Genomic DNA, 23,362 nt, shown 5'->3' on the forward strand with positions numbered 1-23,362 from the left:
ACCAAATCTCCTTGCTTACCTATCGAGCGGACAATCACTTAATGCTACTCAGGCAACAATGGGACTCACGAAAATTTAGATCTTCTTAAGTTCACTTTGTGGCCCCCGTTTTTCAATCTCTCATACTCTCCTTAAAACTCCACCGCCAGAATTCTCTTATTGGTTTTGCTTCACTCCAAACTCTCCACCTTAAGGAGACTCCAAAATTTCGAGAGTTTGTCTTTTGCCCTCTTAATCTCTCCTTAAAAAACTCGGTTGTTGTTTTCCCTTCATCTCCAATATGTGCCAGCTGCGAGATGATGCAAATCCCATCGCTTACCGGTTCCGTTGGTTTGGTCCGTCGGTCCAGTCCAGCACAAGAAATCGGTTCAATTTGATCCGGTTCCCGGATTAAACCTGGTTCAGTGTTCACCTTTAACTCTTCCAACTTCATGCAAGTCAATTAGTTCCCGTCATACCATCTACCTTAACACATGAGTTGAAAAACACTTCATCTTATTCACATTATAGTGCTAAAAGAAGAGGGAATTGACCCATTTTAACAGGTCTAGCAAACGTGAATGTGAGACGAAAATCACTTTGAGACCGAAAAAAGGGTCAAGATCACCTTCCCCCTCTTCATTTCCTTTTTCAGCTTTCTTTCATCTTCTTTTTTAGTTGTAATCCGTTTCTTCTAAATTTGCAATTACTACAAAGGGAAGATTACAACGAATTTCAACTGATCCGGCGGCCTATAGCTAAAATTTCGAAACAAAAGGGGGTAACTTGTAATTATGCAACAAATATTGGGAGCAAAATGTAATTCTTGAGGACAATTTGCCCTCACGTTCTCGCCGTCGGATCACGTGATTGGTTTTCAGGTGACAATGCGGCTAGAGTCAACACTGGGGGGACATTGAAATCGATTTGAAATCATCGGGGTCGCCAAAATTGAGATGTCGGGGACAAATTTGCAATGCACTTAAAAACCGAGGGGCAAATAATAAATTTTCCCCCAGTTTAGGGATAATTACACAAACAGTCTCTGAACTTTGGTTCAATGTGCAATTTGGTCCCTGAACTTTTAATTTATTCAATATAGTCCCTGGACTTTAACCTACATTGAACATTTTCATATAGTCCATGGACTAAATTGAACATGTACTAAGAGTCCAGAGACCACATTGAACAAATTAAAAGTTCAGGGATCAAATTGCATATTAAACCAAAGTTCAGGGACTGTTTGTGTAATTTTCCCCGCAGTTTATTTGCAGATTCAACTAGCTGGGCGGAGTTTGCAGTAGTAGGCAGTGAATGCTCACAAATTGAGTAATTAAAATGCCATCAACTCCTTCCAAGAAAAAGAGAAGTTCACAAATGCAGGAACGTTTTTCAGCTTCCTTCCCTGTTTTTAGCATGGAAAACCCAATGGAAAATTCACAGCAACAAGTTCATAGACTTTGATCATAAAGATGAAATTCCATATTTAGATCCAAAAGACGTTGCGTTTAAGTCCTCCTTGTAAATTTTGGTCCCGGAGGTAATGAAATTCAAAGTCCAAAAACGTGAGAACGTGATCAGAATTCTGGGCTCTGTTCAGCATCTCCATATAGAACAGATGATATGCCTTATCGTATACTGTTATGTACTTCGACTACTTCATCTACACACCCAAGTGACAAAAGTTCAACCCTACATTTTGCTAAACAATAAATCATGCATATCCTCTCATACCCGATTCGCCCCGGTCGCGAGTCAAGCTGTTTTGAGCGATTCACAGAGGACGCCATCCAAGAAATGCCCGTTTTTTTTCTGGTGATGCACAAGTAACTCGAGCTTCTGATTCTTCTTTTCTTTCTGCTGTGACTAGATTTGTACATTACCACCAGAAGTAGTAGATGAATCATCAGGAGGGCTGATTGAGATCCAGAGCAGAGAGACTGTGATTGAGACCAGGCCTGACCAGACATAGACAATGGTTGGGACTCGCCCTCTCCTGCCCATCAGCCCCTTGGCAAATGGATACATGTGAGCCAACACCCAGAAGCTGAAGAACACCCCTCCTAGGAGCTTGCTCCACTGCGGGATCTCGCTGTAAATCGTCCTCGAGAACCCGATCACGACCGCCACGATGTTGACCACCATTATGGTCAGGGGCATGATGAAGAGGCTTGTCCACTTGATGACGTAGAGATCGGCATAGATGTCGTCCTCGTCCTCGGCGGTGGATTTGGATGTCAATGTGAAGGAGATCTCGATGCCGGCTATTACCTTGAGCAGGCCCTGGAGGACGGCGGCAAGGTGGGCACTCGTGCCGCCTATGACCCAGAACTGCTCATTCCGCCACCATTCCTCGAGGCCCACCCCAGACCACTTCACTTCGAGGAGGGAGATGAGGGTGAGTGTGACTGTGATGATGAGCAGGTAAGTAAGGAATGCGATATTGAGGCTTTGGACAATGAATTGGCCCGAGAAGAGGGAAAGCGCGGGGAGAAAGCAATAGACCGAGAGGAAGACCGAGGTGAACGGGTATATGCCGACGTTTAGGTACGCAATGCGTTGCAGGAACTTGAGGCGCCGGCTCCCGAGCAAAGCATTGTTTCGAGAGAAGAAGATCTCTACAGACCCTGTTGCCCATCGGAGCACCTGGTGGAGGCGGTCGGTGAGGTTGATCGGTGCGGAGCCGCGAAACGCATCGCGCTTTGTGATGCAATACACGGACCGCCACCCGCGGTTGTGCATACGATATCCAGTGACCACGTCTTCCGTCACCGACCCGTAAATCCATCCTATCCTGTCACCCCATTCAGTCTTGTCTTCATACCTGCAGGCGCGTAAAAAGGGTAGATTACTACAAAAAGTAGCTGACAGAAACAGTTCCTTAAAAAGCCAACTGGAATTGTATCTCGACTTAGATACAAGTATTGCCTCGTCTCAAATTATTCGAAAGCTTATCACATTATTGCAATGACTCCAATTAACATTGAAAGCAATTACCAGCAGGAGATGACAGCCACTGCCTCAGCAACTGTAGGCGCATCCAATGGCGGGCGAGGAAGAAGAAGGGCTCCAGGAGGCCTGCCATTCTTTATCGAAATATGATCAGCGAGTGGTCGCCCCTGAAACTCCGCAATGGGGATCGATTCAGTGAGCATGGATGAATTTCCGAATTTCTTTGGTAAACTTAAGTCCGGGTGCGACGTCAGGGGTTGCGTGTCCGAGTCCTCATCCTCATTTTGCATCAGAACATTCTGTGCCGGAGTCTTGATTTGTCCAAAGAGACCGTCATACTCGTTTGCTCTTGGCGGTTGAAACCCGTAAAGCGCAAATCGCCGGAACATACAACCGGTTCCCACGTATACCGGCCCTTGGAGACCATCGAGCGCTCGCATATTACCTGTCACGATCAAAATGAAAGATAAAACTTCACATGTTGGTATGCAGCAATGCTCATATTTTGGTTTGTCACAGGATTAAGTGAATCTGTTGACCGCAGAAGATGACATTACCATCAAAGAAGACGGTGTTGTGATTGGCATATCGATCTGATGGATCGATCCCTTCAAATCTCTGTGGAAACTGAATGTAGCAAATGCGATCTCCACCACGGTCCATCATGAAACACATGCCCTCCTTTATAGCTTTCGAGTTGTAAATATAGTGGTCACAATCCAAATTGAGTATGAACGGTCCGTTGGATAGTATCGCCGATGCTCTAACCAAGGCATTCATCGCTCCAGCCTTCTTGTTGTGGTCGTACCCGGGTCTTTTCTCCCTCGACACATATGCAAACATCGGCAACCGAATGTCGATACCCGAGAAATCCAATTTCTTCTCATCCGGATGGCCCATCACGGGGTCGTTCTCCGGGACCTTACTCATTATCTGCATTGCGGACAATAAGAGAAATGGGAATTGCGTTTAGTACCGAATTCAACTGCTCATTGATTTGATGATCAACTCGTTACCTGCAATATCCCGGCATGGTCTCCTTTAGCGTGATCGGCACTTGAATTGAACCATGTCCCTGGCCAATGAGTCCCGTCGGCCATCCACGTAGCCTTCGTGACCTTGATCGGTTCCTGTGGCAGGACTCCTCCATTCTTTTCCCGAGCAAGCTGCTTCTCTTTTTTTTCTTCCCTCAAATTGTACGAATCGCAGCGTCTTCGTATCACCTCGGGAAGGCCATTGATTCTGACTTTAAATTCATCATACTCCCTCTTGATCCAACGTCGGTCTTTTACGAAATCGAGCCGCTTCTTGTTCTTCGTGGGGTCGGATTTTAAACTAAAGTAACTCTCTGGATTTCTAGGCTCAATGTTGTGCTTTCTGCAAAAGGGCACCCATACCTGTTGCATTGGGAGAAAATAGAGGACACAATGTTCCGTGACTTTTGTCTTACTTCATTGAATGGATTTGAGCACAGCCGAGATAGTTTATCTAAGCAGAGAAGTACCTGAGCGAAGTTGATGGCTTCAGCCATTGCCTCGAAGGTGAGAATCGCCCCGCCATCATCCGAAATGTAGCACGAAAGCTTCTCAACGGGGTAATCAACTGCAAGAATTGAGAGGATCGTGTTGGCGGTGACAAGAGGCGGCTCTTTTTCTGGGTCGGCCGTCGACACCATCACGTCGACCCCGGGCAAGTCCGACCGGCCATGGGGATTGGATGGGGAAGGCCTCTCGAACTTATCGGCGAGGGCCGCGAGATCGGTCGCTCGATTTATGGGATTGAACTTCGGCAATATGTCCAACAGCCACGAGAAGGCGAACCAAAGCTCGCAAACGATGGACATGCCCCATAGCCACATCGCGTCTTGGTTTGGGTTCGCGACTCTCCAGTAAAGAAACAGAACTAATGCCACCATCCGCATCATTATCAGTAGCCTGTTTCCAACACATAAAATGGCACAATTCATATTGCATGCTTTTGATCTTGATCAACTCTAGCCCGGGACAATGAGGAATATCCAAAAAGGCAGTAAGGGAGGGATTAGAGGTACCGTGCTACGGAAAGTGAGGATCTTTTTCTATGTCAGCTATCAGGAACGGGTTTTAACTAGTATCCGAAAGTGTATATCATGATTTTTCTGTCGATCGATAAAATAAAACGGCACAATTCATATTGCATGCCAGGAAATTTTGCGTGATTAGATTCGAAAGAATCAGTTTAGGTGGTAATTATAGTGCTACAAACATACAGCTTCAATCTCAAGCATATTAATAACTTTTGAGCTCATAATTTTGATTTGCGGCAATAATCTGCTCGGTCCAATGTGCTTGTTTGGCTGGTTCATGTGTCAATGAACAAGCTTTATGAGCTGCATCTTTTTCTTTGGTAATGTATGAGCTGCATTTGATATGGTATGCTTCTATTGAGATCTCTTTGGGCCTAACGAAGGGACATTTCTGGAGCTACCGATGATGTTCCGTGAATTTGAGTTCATGTCAGAGAGTTTCAATAAGCATATGAACCTGTAAGGGCTAAGAACACCTGGTGGAACCTTGATCTTCCTTGTGAGAGGCTTCCAAGGTTTGTCCATGAAGTCCTCCATGCTCATCCCGCCATCATAAGCATCCTCCTGGTCCTCTTGCCAATATGCATTCCCAATTCCATACTTTCCTTTGCTTTCGAACAGCCATCGCGTGTGGTCGAAGTCCCCGGTCTGGCTCCTCAGGAGCATAGACTTGTTGTTCGACTTCATCAGGGACAACCTGCGGTCCATTTTCGCCCCGCCGCTCCCGCCTCCGCCCCCGTCTCCCGGCCGTTGCGTGTCGGATCCAAACCGGGTAGATTTGTAACCCCTCGAAGTTTCCTTCTTGGAGTCCGAGGATGTGCTCGGCCCCGTCGGCTCCCCCATCGGCTGGTTGTCCGGTGTGGGCGGCATGAGCACCGTGTAGTTGATGTAATCGTTTTGGCCCGAGAACTCGCCCGACATGTCCAGCTCGTCATCTCGGGACAGGCTGACGATGCGGCCGCTGGACGTCCGTCTCGAGAACTTGACCGCCTGAGGCGGCCGGCCCGCGGCCGGCGACGACAGGGAGGATGATCTTTTCGTGGGACTTGTCGGGGTTGCCATCGTATGCTTACCTCGTCTCCGCGCATTCAATCTTCATCAGTGTGAATGCAAGCCATTTGTGGGATTTCATGGGGATGGTAAGAAGCAATACAGAGTCCTGGGTCATGAAAGTTGTTTGAGCTGCTAGAGAATTGTGTTGAATGGATGGAAAGGAAGAGTTGAGAAGGCCAAGTTTGTTTCCCAATTTAGTGGCTTGCATCTCTTTACTATAGTTAGGTTTTTCTCAAGACAAGGTTTCTGCCTAATTTCAAGGTTGTCCTCTCTCTCTCTCTCTCTCTCTCTCTCTCTCTCTCTCTCTCTCTCTCTCTCTCTCTCTCTCTCTCTCTCTCTCTCTCTCTCTCTCTCTCTCTCTCTCTCTCTCCCCTTAAAATGAGGGTTCTCTTTAGGATTGAACGAAACATGCATAACATTTTAAGACGATTTAGTGTGATCTAGAAATTCGAAATTTCTCACTTTGATTGCTTGGATCAAAGATCAAGCCATACAAGCAAACGCATGAGTGACTAAAGTTTCATAGTACATTTCGTTAGGTCCAAGTTCGATCCCTTCAACAATGGACCCTCTCTTTACATTGCGATCGTCTCCCATTTTCGCCGTAGGGCTACCCCATCTCGAATTGCAACCATCCGCCGTCGCGCTCGCGGACCGCTCGAAGGCTCATTCTGCGCTCGAGCTCGCCGTAGTGGCGGGCGGCGCCGAGCAGGTCGGAGGCAGCACTGGCGACCCTGCCCCGGTCGACCTTTAATTACATACGCGAGTATGTGTGTTAGCAATGGGGATATAACTTGATGGACACTAGAATTCGAGACAAAGGCGTAGATTTTTTTTAAGTAATTAAAACTTAAATTAATGATGTAAAAGACCAAAAAGACAAACTTAGTGTGATTCTATAGAATCCTTCGTATAGATTGGCTCGGATCAAAGCTCAGGCTCTGATCAGAGTTTACATTTCTTTGGGCCTAAGTTCGATCCCTTCAACAACGATTCCCCTCTTTGCAGTGTAATTGTCAACCTCCTTGAGACAACACACCAGAGTCCCATCGTCTCCATTCTCGTTGTAGAACTCCCCCATCTCGATCTCCAGCCACCCGTCTCCGCGCTCGCGGGCCGACCGAGGCTCCCCTTCCTGGGGGTCGAGGATCACGTTCGGCCATTCTCCGTGCTCGCCGCTTTCGACCGACACGCGCGACGCCGCGGGCCGATGAAATCCCCTCTTGTAGTCTTCGAACCGGAAGACGAGGTATGCCGCGTAGGTCGTCTTTGGCGGCAGCATCTTCGTTTCGATCTTTCCCGTGATGTGAAACCACCACACGATCCAGAGCTGAGCCACTTGACCAAACCTGTAGAAAGAAAGAGCCAGGAGGAAGAAATTGACGGAACATGGAGGGTATTCATGCGGAAAGAGGTGTCCCGATCGCGAAATGCAACGAACGACGTGCGCCAAAATCCATCCTACAGGGTCCATTTTTCTCCGGCGGAAAATCGATGGTTCGGAAAACAGTACTCTTCAAAACGATGGCTCGTCTCGCTTACAAAAATAAATTAATGATAGAAGATAAAAGGGAGAAGCTTGTAGGACCTGGAATTTGGCTCATCAATCCATCTCCAGTAACGCTGGTCATTTCCCCATGTGATCGCCAGCTCTCTTGATCCAATCATGAAGCATTTCTTTCCACTCCTCGCATCCAGTGACCAGCTCTACGTGACAACACGTCATGGATCATCAGAGATTTTAATAGCAATTCAACATCAATCGAGGCGAAAAAGCGAAAAGAAATTCCGTCTTCGTACACGTCCGTCCTCTATACTTTAGTCCTGTGCTGCGAACAAGTTACGACACTTCAATGACCACTTCATGCCCTTTTTTGATAGCTCAAATCAAATACGTTGACTAAGGCTCCGTTCGTTTGGCGGAAAATATTCTCATTTTGGAAAATATTTTCCCGGAAGTCATTTTCCTGGAAAATGTTTTCCCGGAATATAATTTTCTGGTGTTCGGTGACCAATATGAAAAAGTTTCGGAAAATATTTTTCGCCGGCGACCGGCGGCCGGCGGCGGCGTCCGGCGGCCGGTGACTGGCGACGGGCGACCGGCGACCGGCGACTGACGGCCAACGTCCGGCGTCCGGCGGCGGCGGCCGGCGACCTTAGTGAAGAAGAAGAAGAAGCGGAAATCATTTTCCGTAGACTTAGGCTATTTTGTGAGGGGGGAAGGAAAATATTTTCCCACGGAAAACGTTTTCCGCCCCCCGAACACCGGAAAACCCGGAAAATATTTTCCGGGGAGAATATTTTCCGCCAAATGAACGGAGCCTAAATTATAACCCAGGTATTCTTGGAATCCCGCTCTATTATGCAGATTCACCTTATAGCGAAAAGAAACGTTGACACCCCAGTCAAATATGCAAAATCACTGGAGATCAAAACCATCACATGAATCCCCTAGTTTGAATCACTATATAACCCCCACAATCACTTGCAAGTTGCAAACAAGTTGCAAAGAAAAACGAGCTTTACCACGTTCCGGCCATCGATCAGGACCGGATGATGGCAGAGATGGCGATAGAGAGCCTTCTTGGGTGATACGTGAGGGATCAAGTCCTCGCAGCCAGGAGGCAAGAAATTAGCCCACGCTAGATCCGAATCTGCAATCGATCTGAAGTTGGTAGAGACGGACGACATGGTACAAGCATCTTGTGGTGTGGTGAAAGAGATGATTTGAGCGACCACATCTCCGGGCAAACTTGGGATTGCCATCTGCCTTTTCCTCTTCGTTCTCTCTTTTTTGCTCGCCTTGGCTTTCCCTAGCTTTCTGGGGACAAGGCGGAGGGAACAATAAGTACACGAGTTTTGGTCAAGTCTATGTCAACGTCAATGGAAAGAGAATGCCGTTTAATTTGCTGTGCACGAATCTCGAATTTTCGTAATACATCTCAAGGGCCACCAGCAGCACACGGTTTTAGACTTTTCAACTGTAGGAAGGCGTTTGAAAGTTGCGGGGAGAATTTTTAGCTACCGCATTAAATACTGAAAAAGAAATTTAAAGATTACCCATATCATTATCCTTAATTTGAAACGACCGGCAGTTCGCGAAATCATTCGATAAGTTCAGTTTAGTTAATGAAGGGATAAGATGTGAATTGCTTTGTTGGAAGTTTGCAAAAAGGTTCAATTCCATTTCACCTTTTATATTGCTTGCAAAACGTACCAACACCATCCTCCAAAATTGATAATCCATGGTATTGTTTAATTTTCGTAACTATCTAATGGAATTACGTTTCCTCAATAGCCTGCGTGAAGTTAATTAGAGTTTTATTAAGTTAAACGGGTGATGTGTAATATTCAATCAAATAGGCGACTTGATATGTCTTAAAAGAAAGATAAAAACACGCGCGAAAGTTCAGCAAACTAATTATTTAGGATGACAACTAGAGCGTGATACCCACGAACCTCGGAATCAAGCGTGATTCAAAACCAGTATAAAAGTAAATGGCATCAGGTAGATTACAATATAATTTCTTGAAAGCATAAGAAGAATAAAATGATTTACTTAGATAATCCTGCTCTGTTATGCAGATCCATCGTATAGGAAAAAAAGTTGTCCCACAGTCAAATATGGAGTTTGATAAAAAGAAAAAAATATATGATTTTGGGAAGAATACCACAATATGTGGTGGGAGTTTCTCCAAACTTTTGGTATGCCGAATTATCCAAAAAAATCAAGCTATCACATGAATCCTCTCGTTTTGACAACTATAATACCATAACGACACGAAAGTTACACAAGCAATTGTTCTATTACACAATCAATTTGTACCATCCCTCATCGAGGTCAATCCGACCTGTAAACACATAGATCATATTCCGTTGATGGCGATGAAATATCCCTTGTATCAACATTATCTGAAATAAATTAATATTTGCATTTATCAATTAATGACGATAAATTGATGGTTTTGTGGTTAGGGAGGTTTTCCCAGAATCTTGTCAGGTTGCGAGAGAGATGATCTGAGAGATTAAAATATCCTAGCAACCTTGCAAGTGCCGTCTTTTTTTGTTCCTCTTTGATTTTCTCTTCCCCGCCTTGGCTTTCTCTAACTTTCTTGAGAAGATCGAGGGAACAAGTCGATTGCTTATGCTTGCTCTCTCTTTGAGATGTAGTTGTTTAATAAGTCTATATGTCTAAGTCGTCACAACAATCAATTAACATATATTTGTGAACCGATCTTGAGAATTTATAATGCATATATATGAGGGTCGTCGTGGCTTCGGGCTACATCAAATATAGCTGAATTCACATCCTTTTCACCTAATTCCAAGCGGAAATTCCCACGCTTAGGTTGGGATTTGGCCTAAGGATCCTAAAATTTTGACTTAAGACCATTCTCTGTGGATTATAATGGGACCAAAATCAACTGATATAAAATTTTAAGCTGCTTCATGAAGGAGTGATTTAATATTCTAATGTTGTAACGCGTAAGAGATGAGCCCTTCTTGGTTTTGGTAGAAAGAAGCAAGTCTTGAGTTATCCTTCTGATACTTTGCAATGAAAAAACAAAACCCTGATTAAAAATCAAACGAAGAAAGAAACTCAGGACTTGACGTAATCAAAGCTCGGGTGTAGAGTTTCGAGCATCTAGTATGTGAGTCGAGCTCCGGTTTGACACTATATTGGCTCGACTCCTCAATCGTATCTCTACCGCTCATGCAAGATTCAGTAGGTTACGTGGGAGCAGCTCCGTAGCCTATATCGAATTGAAACATGTGTTTTTGTGAAGGAAAATGAGAATGTAACGATAGATTTTCGATAGATATCTAGTCATTACACAATATATATATATGACTTACTTAGAAATGCCACATTTAATTCCATACGTTAGTATGTGTACTAATAATAGGGTATAAGTTGACATATATAGAAGTTCGAGACAAAGTTCGAGAAAACCTTAAAAGTATAAAATTCGGGATAATTACCAAAAAGATTCTTAAAGTTATTCTAAAGGATATCAATTTAGTCACAAACCTTTCAATTTAGCTAGTTTAGTTCTAAACATTTTGACGATTTGCTAATGCAGTCATTCCAACTCGATTTTGGCCAAAAATCGCCGAGCGTGGATGCCGGCCGTCCTACATGGTACGATCGGCCGACGTAAACAATTTTTGCAAATTTTTTAATAATTTTTTTCTTTTCTTGGTCAATAATTCTTGCAATCTTTTTCATAATAAAGCCTCCAAGTTGGACACGAATTCGAAAGGCATTGGAGGATGTCGCCTTGACCCTGCACGATGGCCAGGTGAAGCAATGTCTGGCCGTGCCGTGCTCGCATCATTTGAGTCCACGAGCTTCTAAGCTGGGTCGCTTCGCCTCGCTTCAGCACCTCCCTAATCTTGTCCAAACGAGCTGAACCAGATCTGAAAGATCGATCCGTCTCTGGCCGGTGACTGGTGTTCTTCACCTTTGTCTCTTGAACCAGAAGCATTTCGTTTTCCTCCGTTCGATATGGAACGGGAAGGCCAACCGTCTCGAGGGAGCTCGACGCGACCCCACAGAAAGGCTCGGCATAGTTTCGCTCTTTCATCGCTTCGACCGCTCTCGATGGCGATCGAAAATTTCATGCGTTGGCTCAAGATGACTCTGCCGTTCTGTCTGTCGTCCGCCTTGTGTTTTATCTCGTGCCTCCTCCTGTATTTGGCCGACGATTCTTGCTCTGTGGAAACGAAGGCGTTGATCCTGTGCCTTAAAGAACTACGAACAAGTTAAGCTGGAGTTATTGAACAAACAAAACACAGTTAGCAGCAATCTTAAAAACTAGAATGGTGAAGGCAGAAAAGGACCCAACAAAGATATGCACATTATAATATCCAATTTTGGATCCATGGCCTAAGTCCACGGTATTTAATATTGGACTTGAATGGTCAAGTTCTTGAAGACCAATAAATTTCTTCTCCTCTCTCTCTCTCCCCGCCGCTTCATACAATTTCTCCTGTTTGAACATCTTACCTGAGCTTATCAGCTCCAAACGTTTTGGAAACAACATTCTCACAATATGTTAATAAAGGTGTGCCGACTAGTACTTGGTCCGCATATCTGTAGTTACCCCCATTATTGTGCTCGGCCAGCAATGATGACCGGCATGGCGTGGTCAGAAGCTACTGCGATCGTGCGGTGGTCAGAAGTGATGATGATCGGTATTTTGGTGGTGGTCATCGGGCGAGCCGTGCCAACGAAACGATATCCGATGCGTCACTTTATCACTCTCTTAAAATGTAAAATATTAATTTTTTTAGTTATTTTTTAAATTTTATATCCAATCCAAATTTATCCCACCCTTAAGACGGAATTCTTATATGGCATTTTATTCGGATGTATCTGGATTTATCTGGTTCAGAGAATGTCACCAAACACCGAATAGGATAATTTGTTATCCTATCCGGACTTAAATTCTGGCTACCAAACGCAATCTAACTTAATCACGTTACATATAAAAAAAAAAAAGAGTAAATTTTAATACTACTTTTTAAGCCGGAGACTTTTAATTTGGTGTCACGTCATTTGCAGTTCTCGACAAATCATTTTCAATATCAATTTACGAAAAGGAAAGATCACCTACCGGCACCGTCCCTCTTGAAAACGGGGCTGGGCCTTCTTTGCCTTTATTAAATTGTTTATCCGGTTTCCTTAGTGGAAGGAAAATCTTTCTTATTGAGATTTTCTTTAATCCAACGGTGAGATTCCTTTTATGTGAATATAATTTCAATAGGTTAATATCACGAAAAATCTCAAATTAATATACATATGATAAATTTATTCAAATTAATTTTTTGACCACAAAAAAACTTTAAACCGATACACCTGTAGTAATAATTTTACTCTCCGTTATTTTTCATTAAATTTTAACAGTTAAATTTCTGAGTTAGATGGTACGCCTAGTTGATGGGTGTATCAATTTGGAATTTACCCTTCGTTTGTTACATATGTACCGGTTTGAAGTTTCTTGTGGTATTAATTCAATTTAACGGAAGGTAAATTTATCACAAATGTACTAGTTTGGGTTTTTTGGTGATAAGGGTAAAATTTGCCACAGGTGTACCGGTTTGAAATTTTTTGTGGTCAAAAAATTAGTTTGTGGTAATTTGTCACATGTATACCAGTTTGGGGTTTTTCATCGTATTAACCCTAATTTGAATAAAATAAAGGAAAAGATAAACATGAAGAAAACCAATAAAACGCCCACGACAAATACAAAATTCATGATGTTGTAACTAACTATTCACAATTACCAATTGAGCGACCATGACCAAGAGCTCAAATCGAGGAACCATGCCTCGAGCTCCGCGACTTGAAACTCAAGTGTCCATGGCCGCCGCGAGCTCGAAGCTCGAGCGATCATGCGACCTCAAGTTTCGTGGCTCAAAAAGATTTAGTGGACATAACCACTGCAAGCTCCATGACTCAAAAACTTCTTATGCCCGTGGCTGTCGCGAGTTCAAATTGGGTGACCATGGTTTCCGACTCAAGTGACTATGGCATCCACAAACTTGAGCTTGAACATGCGTGATTGTCGCAAGCTAGAGCTTGAGATTATCTCTCTCTCATTCATGTTGTCTTCATTCATTTATGTTTTTTCGATATGGCGCCAAATTCGACCAATAAGAAAAAAGTATAGCAGAAGGACTCACAGCGACATTTTCTCTCTCTTAATGTTGTCTTCATTTATGTTTTTATATGGTGCCAAATATCGTCATTTAATAACTTGAACGAATCATAGCACGACACGTGTACTCTAGCGTTCGTGTCAGCAATTCTGCAATATATGTCAACAAAAATCGATCGACAAGAAAAAAAGTATAGCGGGAGGACTCGCGGCAACATTTTCTCGAAGGTCGAAAGAGGCTTTAAAAGAAGAAGAAGAAGATAGAGGGCGATTTTAATTTCCGAAAAAGAAAAAGAAAACAAAAGGATCGAATGTAACATTATTCCTTAAATAAATAAAATAAAGTAAACAAAACCTTCCTTCCCCACGTTCTCAAATCCGGTCGCCAGCCACCTCCCCCACCAATTGGAAAATTGCGGTCGACACGCAACCGCTAGAAATTCAACACGGTGGCCCCGTCCTGCTAGCGGCACTCTTATATGAAAACTCCGCTCCCTCACATAATCACTATGAATAATCAGTTCTCGATCCGATTTCTAAAATTAGGAACCGAGGATTGGATCCGTTCAATAGAACCGATCACTTTTTTTTTTTTCACTACTTGATACCATATATTTTGAAATTAGAATTGTGTTCTCCATGCTGATTACACATAATCACAAAAATAAGTGTAATTCGAGCCAATGCGATGACAAATTGTGTTCTTCATGCCGACTACACATCTATTCTAAAATTGAAATTGTATTCCCCATGCCGACTACACATAATCACAAAAAAAAAAAGAGTATCCGGTCCGATTGGTCCGGTTCGGTCCGGTTTCCCTTGGAACTGGAAACCGGACCTACTTTTAGGAACCGGGAATTGACCCACACTTCCATGTTTAGGCGGTTCGTTTTGCACACCCCTAATAACCACCGTCAATTTCCATTCTCGATGCGATACTAATTTACGCAATATAACTCAATCCTCCATTGGTCTTCATTGTCGTTTTAGAGATGGAAGTCCTTTGCATGCTTTGAAATGAAAACACCTCTTAAGAAACTTCCGAGCAATTTCCTCATAGGAACGAAGAAAGAAATAAAATAAAAAGGCAGCGTGCGAACTGCATACGTTCGACGGGAACCAGAGGTCGTTTGCTTGTTTGATCCCGCCAACTATGTGCGAATTGCTCTGTTCGAGAGCTGCCTTGTACTGGCCAAAGATTTGAACTTGATCAGTTCACGGAGCATACGTGGTGCCGCATGCGTTCATCTTTGTGGACCGAGGAGAAAGGAGGCTCGGGGAACTTCACGAAGCGGAGTTTCTGCGCTTGTGCCCCCAAAACACCAAAAATTAAAAAGAAGAATGTTGCAAACTTCCTTTACTTCTTCCTCCTTATTTGGCAATCGATTATCTTCATTTGTTTCACGAAAAATGAATAATTTAGATGATGATCGCTTGTATCGCTTAAAATAATTAGCTAATGAAAACTATATTTATTATCAATAATAATTAATGTCTTAACATATTCGTAAACGATGAAAATTATTTTCGTTCATTCATTTTTGTAAGTAATGCAAGTAGGGGTGAGCGTTTTCAAGTTTCGTTGAAATTCCATCTGGAACCTGGAACCTACCGATCGGAACACTTTCCCTAATTTTTGGAACATGGAACCCGCCTTGCATACCCATGAAATTGGAACCTATCTTGTCCCAGGTTCCAGGGTCAGTTCAAAGGCCTACCTAGGTTCCAGCTGGTACTCTTAATTGAATGATTACAGTGAATCATCATATCCGATTATCTCCATTTGCTACAATCTACTTCACAACTTATGTTTAGACACATGAATAATATGAAATATTAACAAAGTAAAAGTCTCAGTCATGATAACGCATTACACACTCATCATTTGACACCATGAAATGCCGCAGAATTGCGCGAAGATATAGAACAAGAAAAACACAAAAACTTTGTCGCGACCCTTCCTAAACCGGCCCCGCCGCCTAAGGGGTTAGGCTAATGGATTACTAAGTTAAACCTAGCTCGAGCTCTCCCAAGCTCATACCAATTCGCGACTTAAGTTAAAGTTATTAACATGGAAATCAATTTCACCTAGGAGTCGCCACTAATCAGTTTTTGGTGGGTCGATTAGACACCCAAGCAAAGCAGGGGAGAAATGCTTTACTTCTACGAACCAGAGATTCAATGGGTACGGGGACTTGATTACACTAATTGACCAACTAGTGCCCTTTCGGTACCTAATCTTGCTCAATTCACCACCTAACGTGTTCACACTAACTGGGAGTTTAAAAAATTCATTCCTAACCAAGCTAAGGGAAGCAACAATCACTACATGAACCTAACATGCATAATCAACCACATGCGAGTTTAAATTAAACATGCAATTCAAAGCGTGCGAATCAAGCGAGGAGCAATCAAACATACGCTAATTCCACAAAAAGGGAGAGAAAAGCAATTCTGAAGCCCAATTTCCAATTTTTGGATTTTCGAAATTTTTCTATTTTTTTTTTTTCGTTTTTTATTTAAATAATAATAATAATTCCCTAAATCGGCCTATGCTCGGTTTACGTGAACATGAAACAACTCAGAAAATGAATATTACGAGAACCGGGCTCAAATCAACCGTTTCAAGATCGAAACTTGGTTTGGGCATTTCGTCGAGCATTTGGTGTGCATTAAAATGCCCCAAATGGCTTCCTCGAGCCATATTCGTGGCCTTCAATCTTACTCCGTGTGTAATATCAAGTGGAACCAAAGTATCAAGGTTATATTATCACATGCAAAGAACAAGATTAGCTAGAAATCACAACCTAAAACGCACGAGAACCAAGTTGGAATCGGCCCCCGATATGTGGGTTCGGGCTGCTTTTGCAAATTTGGGTTTAAACCCAGGTCAAGCAAACCTGTTGCATGCCCAGGTTTAAGCCCCGACACTCATCACGTGCAAGATCTATAGGAAACATCACTTCATCTGAGAGAATATACGTAACATCTACTTTTAAATGAAACAAACATCATGGAGAATGATCAAGCGAACACGTCGAAACAACCCCCCCAAGAAGCATACATGCATGGTTCATAATGACTAGCCATGAATCAATGTGGGTTAGCTTGGCTTCTTACTCAAGTTGCAAGCCATCTCATGGTTCACACGGGGATTCAAAGACCAAACCAAGTGGATCTCAGCATAATTTGTACACCCATATAACATTCATCAGGCTCATGAAGGTAGAAAACGCATGCAAAGAGGAGTAGCAAGTCAAACATATATGGCTCATGAAGGGGTTCCAACACTTAGAAAAATTCCAGCCTCAGAAATCAGTTCTCTGGGCTAGTTTTCTCTTGATTTTTTCATGACTAAAACATGTTCAAAATGGAACAAAAATACATGTAGGATACTCACCTTGCTTCCTAGTTTCTCTTTGAAGTATCCCTTGGCTGAGGGAACCAAAAAATTGTCTTCCAAGGCGCGGAGAAATAGGCTTCTTCAAACTGGAAAATGAGATCTGCAAAGAAAGAACTGACAACGAAGGTTTTTGTTGTTCTCCAAAACCAGAATCAACGACCTCTTCTTCTGACTAATTTGACACCAACCCCAACTAGATGTATTCTAGTTTAATTTCCATGTCAAGGGTATCCTCATATGTTTCTCATGACTCTCAAAAACTCCCACTTTCCCTCACCAGTAACCGTCTGACTCCAACACTTTGGAAAATTTCTGGGTCTCTCTTGACCCGAGAATGGGCTGCTTTTCGAGGGGATTTTGGATGGCTTCCCGACATCCATTTGGGACGTGCGACCTACGGTTGGAAAGATCTTTGAATGTAGTTCCACTATCTAGTTGAAGGTTTTGGCTAATTTTGGCTCGAAGTTCATGAAAATCTCCCTTTTCTCTCCAAAAGCCAATCTGGAACTTTTTTTGGTTGATTTTCCGTTTGAGTTGCGTCCGAGGGTGAGTTTTTGGAACGACCGACCCCCCCCCCCCCCCCTCCTCTTGTCTCATCCCTTTATTTTTATCCCCCAAAATAACGTGCTTCAGCGATCCTATCCACCGAATCCAACCAGATTTTTAGCCCGTGATTGCCCACTTACCAAGCCTGCAAACTGAGTCTCTTCACCAACTTTCTGACTCCAAAATCATCATAATTTGCAGCTGTTGAGTGAGCAGGTTTGACTGAGATTATCACGTGTCTTCAGCAGCTTATCCATGGCAAATTTTTGTCCATTTGCACTCCTAATGATGGTCTCACACCTCGGCCAGAGTTCACGCTGATCGGCTGGCTGAGTAGGATATGGTGGGGCCACAAATTTGGCTACTCAGCAGCCTCGAATTGAGACCAAATCGTGGACCGGTTTTTGGAAGCTAATTTAAGTGCTTTAATCCATTCATTTGGTCGGAATTTTTGATCAGTTTGAAAGTTGAAGTATATTAGTTTAAGATGATAATCAGAATTTGCAATTTTCCATGCCCAAGTTTGCAGGAAAGTCCCTCAAAATTAGCCACTTTCTTGTCCGAGAATGCCCGATTTGAGCCAATTTAGTCCTTTTGGCTTGATCTGATCAATTTTACCTTGCCCGTTTTCAATTTCAAGCTTGATTAGGGGTAAAAATGATGATTTAAGGGCTTGGGGGCAAATTTAACAAATTTTGCGATTTGGTCCCCCAACTTTTGGAAATTGTATTTTGGCCCCAACTTGCTGGTTCATTTGCAATTTGATCCCTCAGGTCTCGGCTAGCTACACTCGAATCCTTGGCCCTTGCTCTTCCGTTTTTTTTTTTTTAGTAGAATAATTCCAAAATATTTTTGTGGAAAAACAAGTTCCAATTTTTCGAAAATGATTTTTGGGCAAAAAATTTAGGTGTCAACAGCTGCCCCTCTTTGAAGGGGAGCTCGAAGAGGTTCCCTTCAAAGACAAAAGACACCTAAATTTGTCAGCGGAAGGCAAGCGAAAGTTGGCTTTACGCACGAGAAAAGAAAAGAAAAGAAAATAAAACAAAATAAGATGAGAATAAAATAAGTAAAATAAAATAAGATGAATAAAGTGTGGTTTAAAGTTGGACCACAAACTTTTGGAAATCGTGGTTTAAGGTGGGACCACAAACCTTTGAAGCGTGGTTTAAGGTTGGACCACAAACCTTTGATGCGTACACTGGGTTTACATACTGTAGGTTGGATCGGATTGCTCGAGGCTCTTTGCCAGCGAGGCTTGAAAAGATTCGGTGAATGAGCACTCGGGTTCCTCACCCAAGGATTTGATAGATTGTGCCTAAGTTTCTCACGAAGGACTTGAGGTGCCTAAGTTTCTCATAAAGGATTTGACATAAGGAGCATGGCTCAGGGACATACTTGTGAAGGCCTCATTTTTTTTTTCTTCTCTTCTCTTCTTCTCCTTTTTTTTTTATTTTTAAAGAGAGTAAACATACTTACCTGATGTTCACAAGAGATATAAAGGAAACTCCGGGCTGCAAAAGCTCACCGTGCAAGGAAAAACACTCTAGGCTGCGAAAGCTCGCCAGGTCAATGGGGTGCTCCGGATCGTAAAAGCTCACCGTGCAAGGAAAAAGACTTTGGGCTGCGAAAGCTCGCCGGATCAATTGGGTGCTCCGGGCTGCAAAAGCTCACCGTGCAAAGAAAAAGACTCTGGGCTGCGAAAGCTCACCAGGTCGGAGGGGTGCTCCGGGCTGCAAAAGCTCACCGTGCAAAGAAAAAGACTCTGGGCTGCGAATGCTCGCCAGATCAAATGGGTGCTCCGGGCTGCAAAAGCTCACCGTGCCAAGAAAAAGACTCTGGATTGACATTTAGGGACTAAAACCCTGTAAACGTCGAAAATTCCGCCTAGGGATTAAAATCCTATGAGCAGCTAAGGGCCCGCATGATAACCATTCTGGTTCTATCCAGAACTGGTTTTTTGCTCCCGAAATCAGTTTTGGACCAGAAACCCGTTTGTTAACGCAATTTAATTTTTCTATTTCCGGGACAAGTTTTGTCCCAGAACCGGTTCTGAAACCAGAAATCAGAACCAAAAAAAAGTTGGTTTTTCGTTTCTTGAACAAAACTCAGAACCATTTCTGAGGAAGTCGTTCTCTTCAAAACATGTCTCTCGTCTCCTCTCATCTCTCTGATCTGCCCGTCTCTCTCTGAACTCTCTCTGTCGCCGTCGAGAGGAAGCCGGCCGCTCGTTCGCTCGCTCCGACCGAGAGGAAGCCAGGGCCGCTCGCTCCTGCTCCACGTAAGCTCCGATCCTCCGCTCGTTTGCTCGCTCTCTTTTCTGGATTTGGAAGTCGCCGTGATCAGGGGGGGTCAGCTTCCGCCTCGCCCAAGCCGGCGGTCGGCCTGGGCGAGGTCGAGCGGCCTCCCCCAGATCTGGGCGACGGCTGGGCCGACCGCCGGCCTGGGCGAGGTCGCTCGGCCTCCCCAGTCTGGGGAGGACGCTCGGCCTCGCCCAGGCCGGCGGTCGGCCTCGCCCAGGCCGGCGGTCGGCCTCGCCGTCGCCCAGACCTGGGCGACCGCGAGGTCGACCGGCGGCCCCGCCATGGCCGCTCGGCCTGGGCGACCGCGAGGTCGACCGGCGGCCATGGCGAGGCCGCTCGGCCTCCCCCAGATCTGGCCTCCCCCGCTCTATTAGAGAGCGGTGATGATGTTTGCAGCACTAGTTTTTCTGCTTTGTTGTCTTTATAATTAGCTGACTAAAGGAATAAACTATCATGTAATTACTGGTTTTGATCTTTGAGCTGAGTGGGTCAATGTGCTTTGCTTCTCTTGATGCCTAAATCTGAATGCGTGCTTTGTGTTTTTCCTAGGTGTGGTTTAATTTTCTTATATTGTCAATGCTTGAACTGGAACAATATATCTTTGTCAAATGCAGGCAGTAAAGAGGATGTTTTCTTCGATTCGAAGCCCTGGTTAGAGTACGACTGTGAAGATGTTTTTTTCAGTGTCAATGGTGACATGTGTGGTGGTTCGTGGTTTGTTTAATGTTTCTTTAGTTGCCTGCTTCATTTATCAATTTAAGTTGCTCTTGGTTAAGGAGGACGCTTTTAAGCTACCGCCACTCCTTTGATTTCCCCTCTAAAAAATGGCAGGGTTTAGACAACAATCTTAGCACTCTCACTTAATTAGTATGCACCACTCACAAATTCTCTCTCTCTCTCTCTCTCTCTCTCTCTCTCTCTCTCTCTCTGGGTAGGGGGCGATGAATTGGGTGTTCAGTCTTCTATTGAGCGAATTGATGGAAATCAATTGAAGTCTCTTAAAAAATGTACCTGAGACCATCTTGACATTAAGAACAGGGGCTGCAACTAGCACTGATCTCTAATCGATTGATAATTGTCCAGCCAAAGTGCAGTTGTCCAACTCCATACCTGATATAGCATCATGAACTTACCTAAAGTCTCTCATCATCTTTATGAGTTTGCTTTTAATCATCATATGCCTTAAAGTTAACAACTGCATGGAAAATTCTGTCATTGAGGTCGTGGCACTTATTTTAGCTATGCAGATTTTCCTGACTCTTATATTTATTCAATCCTAAGGAAGAAAAATAACAAGAGAAGGAGCAAGATTTTGCTTTACTCACGAGATATGCTGTTTATTGTGTCATCATTTTCTTTCCTGGCTTATATCATTCTATAATACTTTTTTGTATTATTTGTGTGCTCATTCTTGTTTCTACTGCAGATTTCACTCCTTCTCGTGGGAGTACTCCTTCCCGTGGAAACACTCCTATCCACCCATCCTTATTCAGGGGAACACAATTGGTTAAGAATGCCCCTCGGGACAAAGCACCTGTCCTTGTTCCCAAGCCTTCCCCAACAAGTAAGAAAAAGAAACTCGCTGAACTTTTCCGAGATAGCCTCACGGATCAAGAAGATGTTGCCGATCATGATGCTTCGGCTCACAAAGCTATGGCAGAAGAAAAGGCTGAAGCCAAGCCAACTATACTCGATGTTCTTCTGATCTCTGATCAAGGAACGCCTTCCACTTTCATGTGTAGCGGCGAAAGGACTCCTAATGGAGACCATGTGATGGAGGAGCAGAAACCGGTTAGAACTGTGACTTGTTGCCTCCCTAGATTGTCTTCATACGGCGGTTTTACTGAGAGGAATAAGAAGATGAGCTCTGCAATAACCGTGCATGATTAAAATGTTCATCAGTTTGAGCTTTATTTGGTGGAAGTCGGGATCTCTTGTGCTAAGAGACTATGTATAGTCTATAGAGGTCTTAAATCTTGTGTGCATGCTGCTATCTTATGCAAAAGCATGTATATTGCAAACTGAGGCAACTGACTCGAGTATTTGACTCATAGCAAATTTTCTTTTCGCTTGATCATGTCTACCTTGATATGTTCCTGGATTATATTTCTGAAACTTCTGTCGTATTCTACATGTAATGAGCAAAAAAAAGTGCTCCTTCCATAGTCAATTATCAGGAACAGAGAAAATTGAATCAGGAAGTAACTTGTCTCTGACCTTGGTGAAGACCAAAAACTCCTCGGAAGTGAGATCCACTCGGATAGTAGCAGAAAAGCCATAGTCCTATTTATAGATTGTGGAATCTTCTTCACAAATTGCCACAAAATAAAACGGAAAAAGAAAAGGCGAGCTTCGACGTAATGCAAAAGTGTGGGAGTGAGAACTACAGATGGATGAATCACAGTTGATAGCTTTGTTTCAAAGACAAGCTTTAGACCTTTGTAACCAACATATCCTTTGCTTTGCGGGAAATGCAAACACTGAACACCCTCAATTGCCATCTGAGTAAATTAAAGCATGCCTTGATACGTTATCATTAGCCAGTGACCCCTTCTTTTCTTTTCAGTGATTACCACCACGTACGGATGTGATTAAAGTTCTTGAACATTAATTTCTTCACCAAACATCAAGTGACGAGGGGCTGTCTTAGATTTTTTATTTTTTTTTGGGAATCTCAAAAAAATTAAATTTCTCTTGAAATGGTTGGCCACGGTATTCTAAGCCATTCCGTGAAGTTTTGAAATTTTTAATTTTTTAAAATTTTTTTGGGCATCTCAAAAAAATTAAAATTTACTCAAAAAGTGAGTGGCCACATGTATTCTAAGCCATTTTGTGAAATTTTGAATTTTTTTTATTTTTTATTTTTTTGGGCACCTCAAAAAATATAAATTTTACTCAAAGTGGGTGACTATAGGTATTCTAAGCAATTCTGTGAAATTTTGAAATTTTTGATTTCTTGATTTTTTTTGAAAAAATTAAACAAATTTCTTATTTTCCCGAAATCTGAATTTTTTTTATTTTCTCGACATTTTGATGATTTTTTCTGGAATTTTTCAATTTTTTGGGATTTTCTGAATTTTTTTTGAGATTTTTATGAATTTTTCGGATTTTTTAATTATTTTTATTCCATTTCCAAAAAAATGGATTTCTATTCCTGGAAATAGAATTTTCTATTGTTTATCAAACGGGTTTTTGTTTCAGGAAATAGAAATTTTGTGCTGTTATCAAACGGGTTTCTGTTCTAGAAATAAAAATTTTTGGTCGTTATCAAACGGGTTTTTTTTCTCAGAAACTCATCCAGGAACCAGAAATAGAAAAATCTATTTCTGGTTCAGGAACTCATTCCGGAACAGAATGGTTATCATTCGCTACCTAAGATCCCGCCTAGGGACTAAAA

General features: G+C 43.0%; 3 protein-coding genes across 5 annotated transcripts in view; 1 reads left to right on the plus strand and 2 right to left on the minus strand.

Moving 5' to 3' along the window:
* Window positions 1-1,433: 1,433 nt before the first annotated feature.
* LOC115665441 (cellulose synthase-like protein D1) lies at window positions 1,434-6,219 on the minus strand. The gene is made up of 6 exons (XM_030587330.2): window positions 5,454-6,219; window positions 4,436-4,865; window positions 3,948-4,328; window positions 3,489-3,864; window positions 2,977-3,376; window positions 1,434-2,803 (listed from the first exon to the last, which is right to left on the minus strand). Exons 1-6 carry the CDS (start codon window positions 6,056-6,058, stop codon window positions 1,846-1,848), a joined length of 3,150 nt encoding a protein of 1,049 aa, XP_030443190.1. The 5' UTR covers window positions 6,059-6,219; the 3' UTR covers window positions 1,434-1,845.
* Window positions 6,220-6,998: 779 nt separating this feature from the next.
* LOC115665440 (F-box protein PP2-B11-like) overlaps window positions 6,999-23,362 on the minus strand; it is a 34,291-nt gene continuing 17,927 nt past the window's right edge. For 2 of the 3 annotated variants that reach the window (XM_056310091.1, XM_056310088.1), the window contains 2 exons: window positions 7,638-7,756; window positions 6,999-7,398 (listed from right to left, as the gene is read on the minus strand). In XM_056310091.1, the coding sequence (XP_056166066.1) occupies window positions 7,002-7,398; window positions 7,638-7,756 (516 nt within the window). In that variant the 3' untranslated portion in view covers window positions 6,999-7,001. Of the gene's footprint in view, window positions 7,399-7,637; window positions 7,757-8,575; window positions 8,837-23,362 lie in introns of those variants that run through there. The other variant, XM_056310085.1, reaches the window with a different exon arrangement.
* The window catches only part of LOC130137812 (uncharacterized), a 36,106-nt gene continuing 32,534 nt past the window's right edge, over window positions 19,791-23,362 (plus strand). Inside the window, exons 1-2 of the mRNA XM_056310093.1 lie at window positions 19,791-19,943; window positions 20,580-20,650. Of these exons, the coding sequence (XP_056166068.1) occupies window positions 20,637-20,650 (14 nt within the window). The 5' untranslated portion in view covers window positions 19,791-19,943; window positions 20,580-20,636. The remainder of the gene's footprint in view (window positions 19,944-20,579; window positions 20,651-23,362) is intronic.

Source organism: Syzygium oleosum, unplaced genomic scaffold (assembly GCF_021117445.2).
Source record: "Syzygium oleosum isolate NSW1041296 unplaced genomic scaffold, Sole_v2.1 Sole_v2.01, whole genome shotgun sequence".
Classification (NCBI taxonomy): Eukaryota; Viridiplantae; Streptophyta; class Magnoliopsida; order Myrtales; family Myrtaceae; genus Syzygium; species Syzygium oleosum.

Bases quoted from the DNA above. Each gene is read 5' to 3' on its own strand.
- LOC115665441 (XM_030587330.2), bottom strand. From the start codon at position 6,058: ATGGCAACCCCGACAAGTCCCACGAAAAGATCATCCTCCCTGTCGTCG. The intron at 4,866-5,453 runs GTTCATATGCTT...TGTTGGAAACAG, and splicing joins GGTGTTCTTAGCCCTTACAG to GCTACTGATAATGATGCGGA. The intron at 2,804-2,976 runs GTAATTGCTTTC...ACGCGCCTGCAG, and splicing joins GTGGCTGTCATCTCCTGCTG to GTATGAAGACAAGACTGAAT.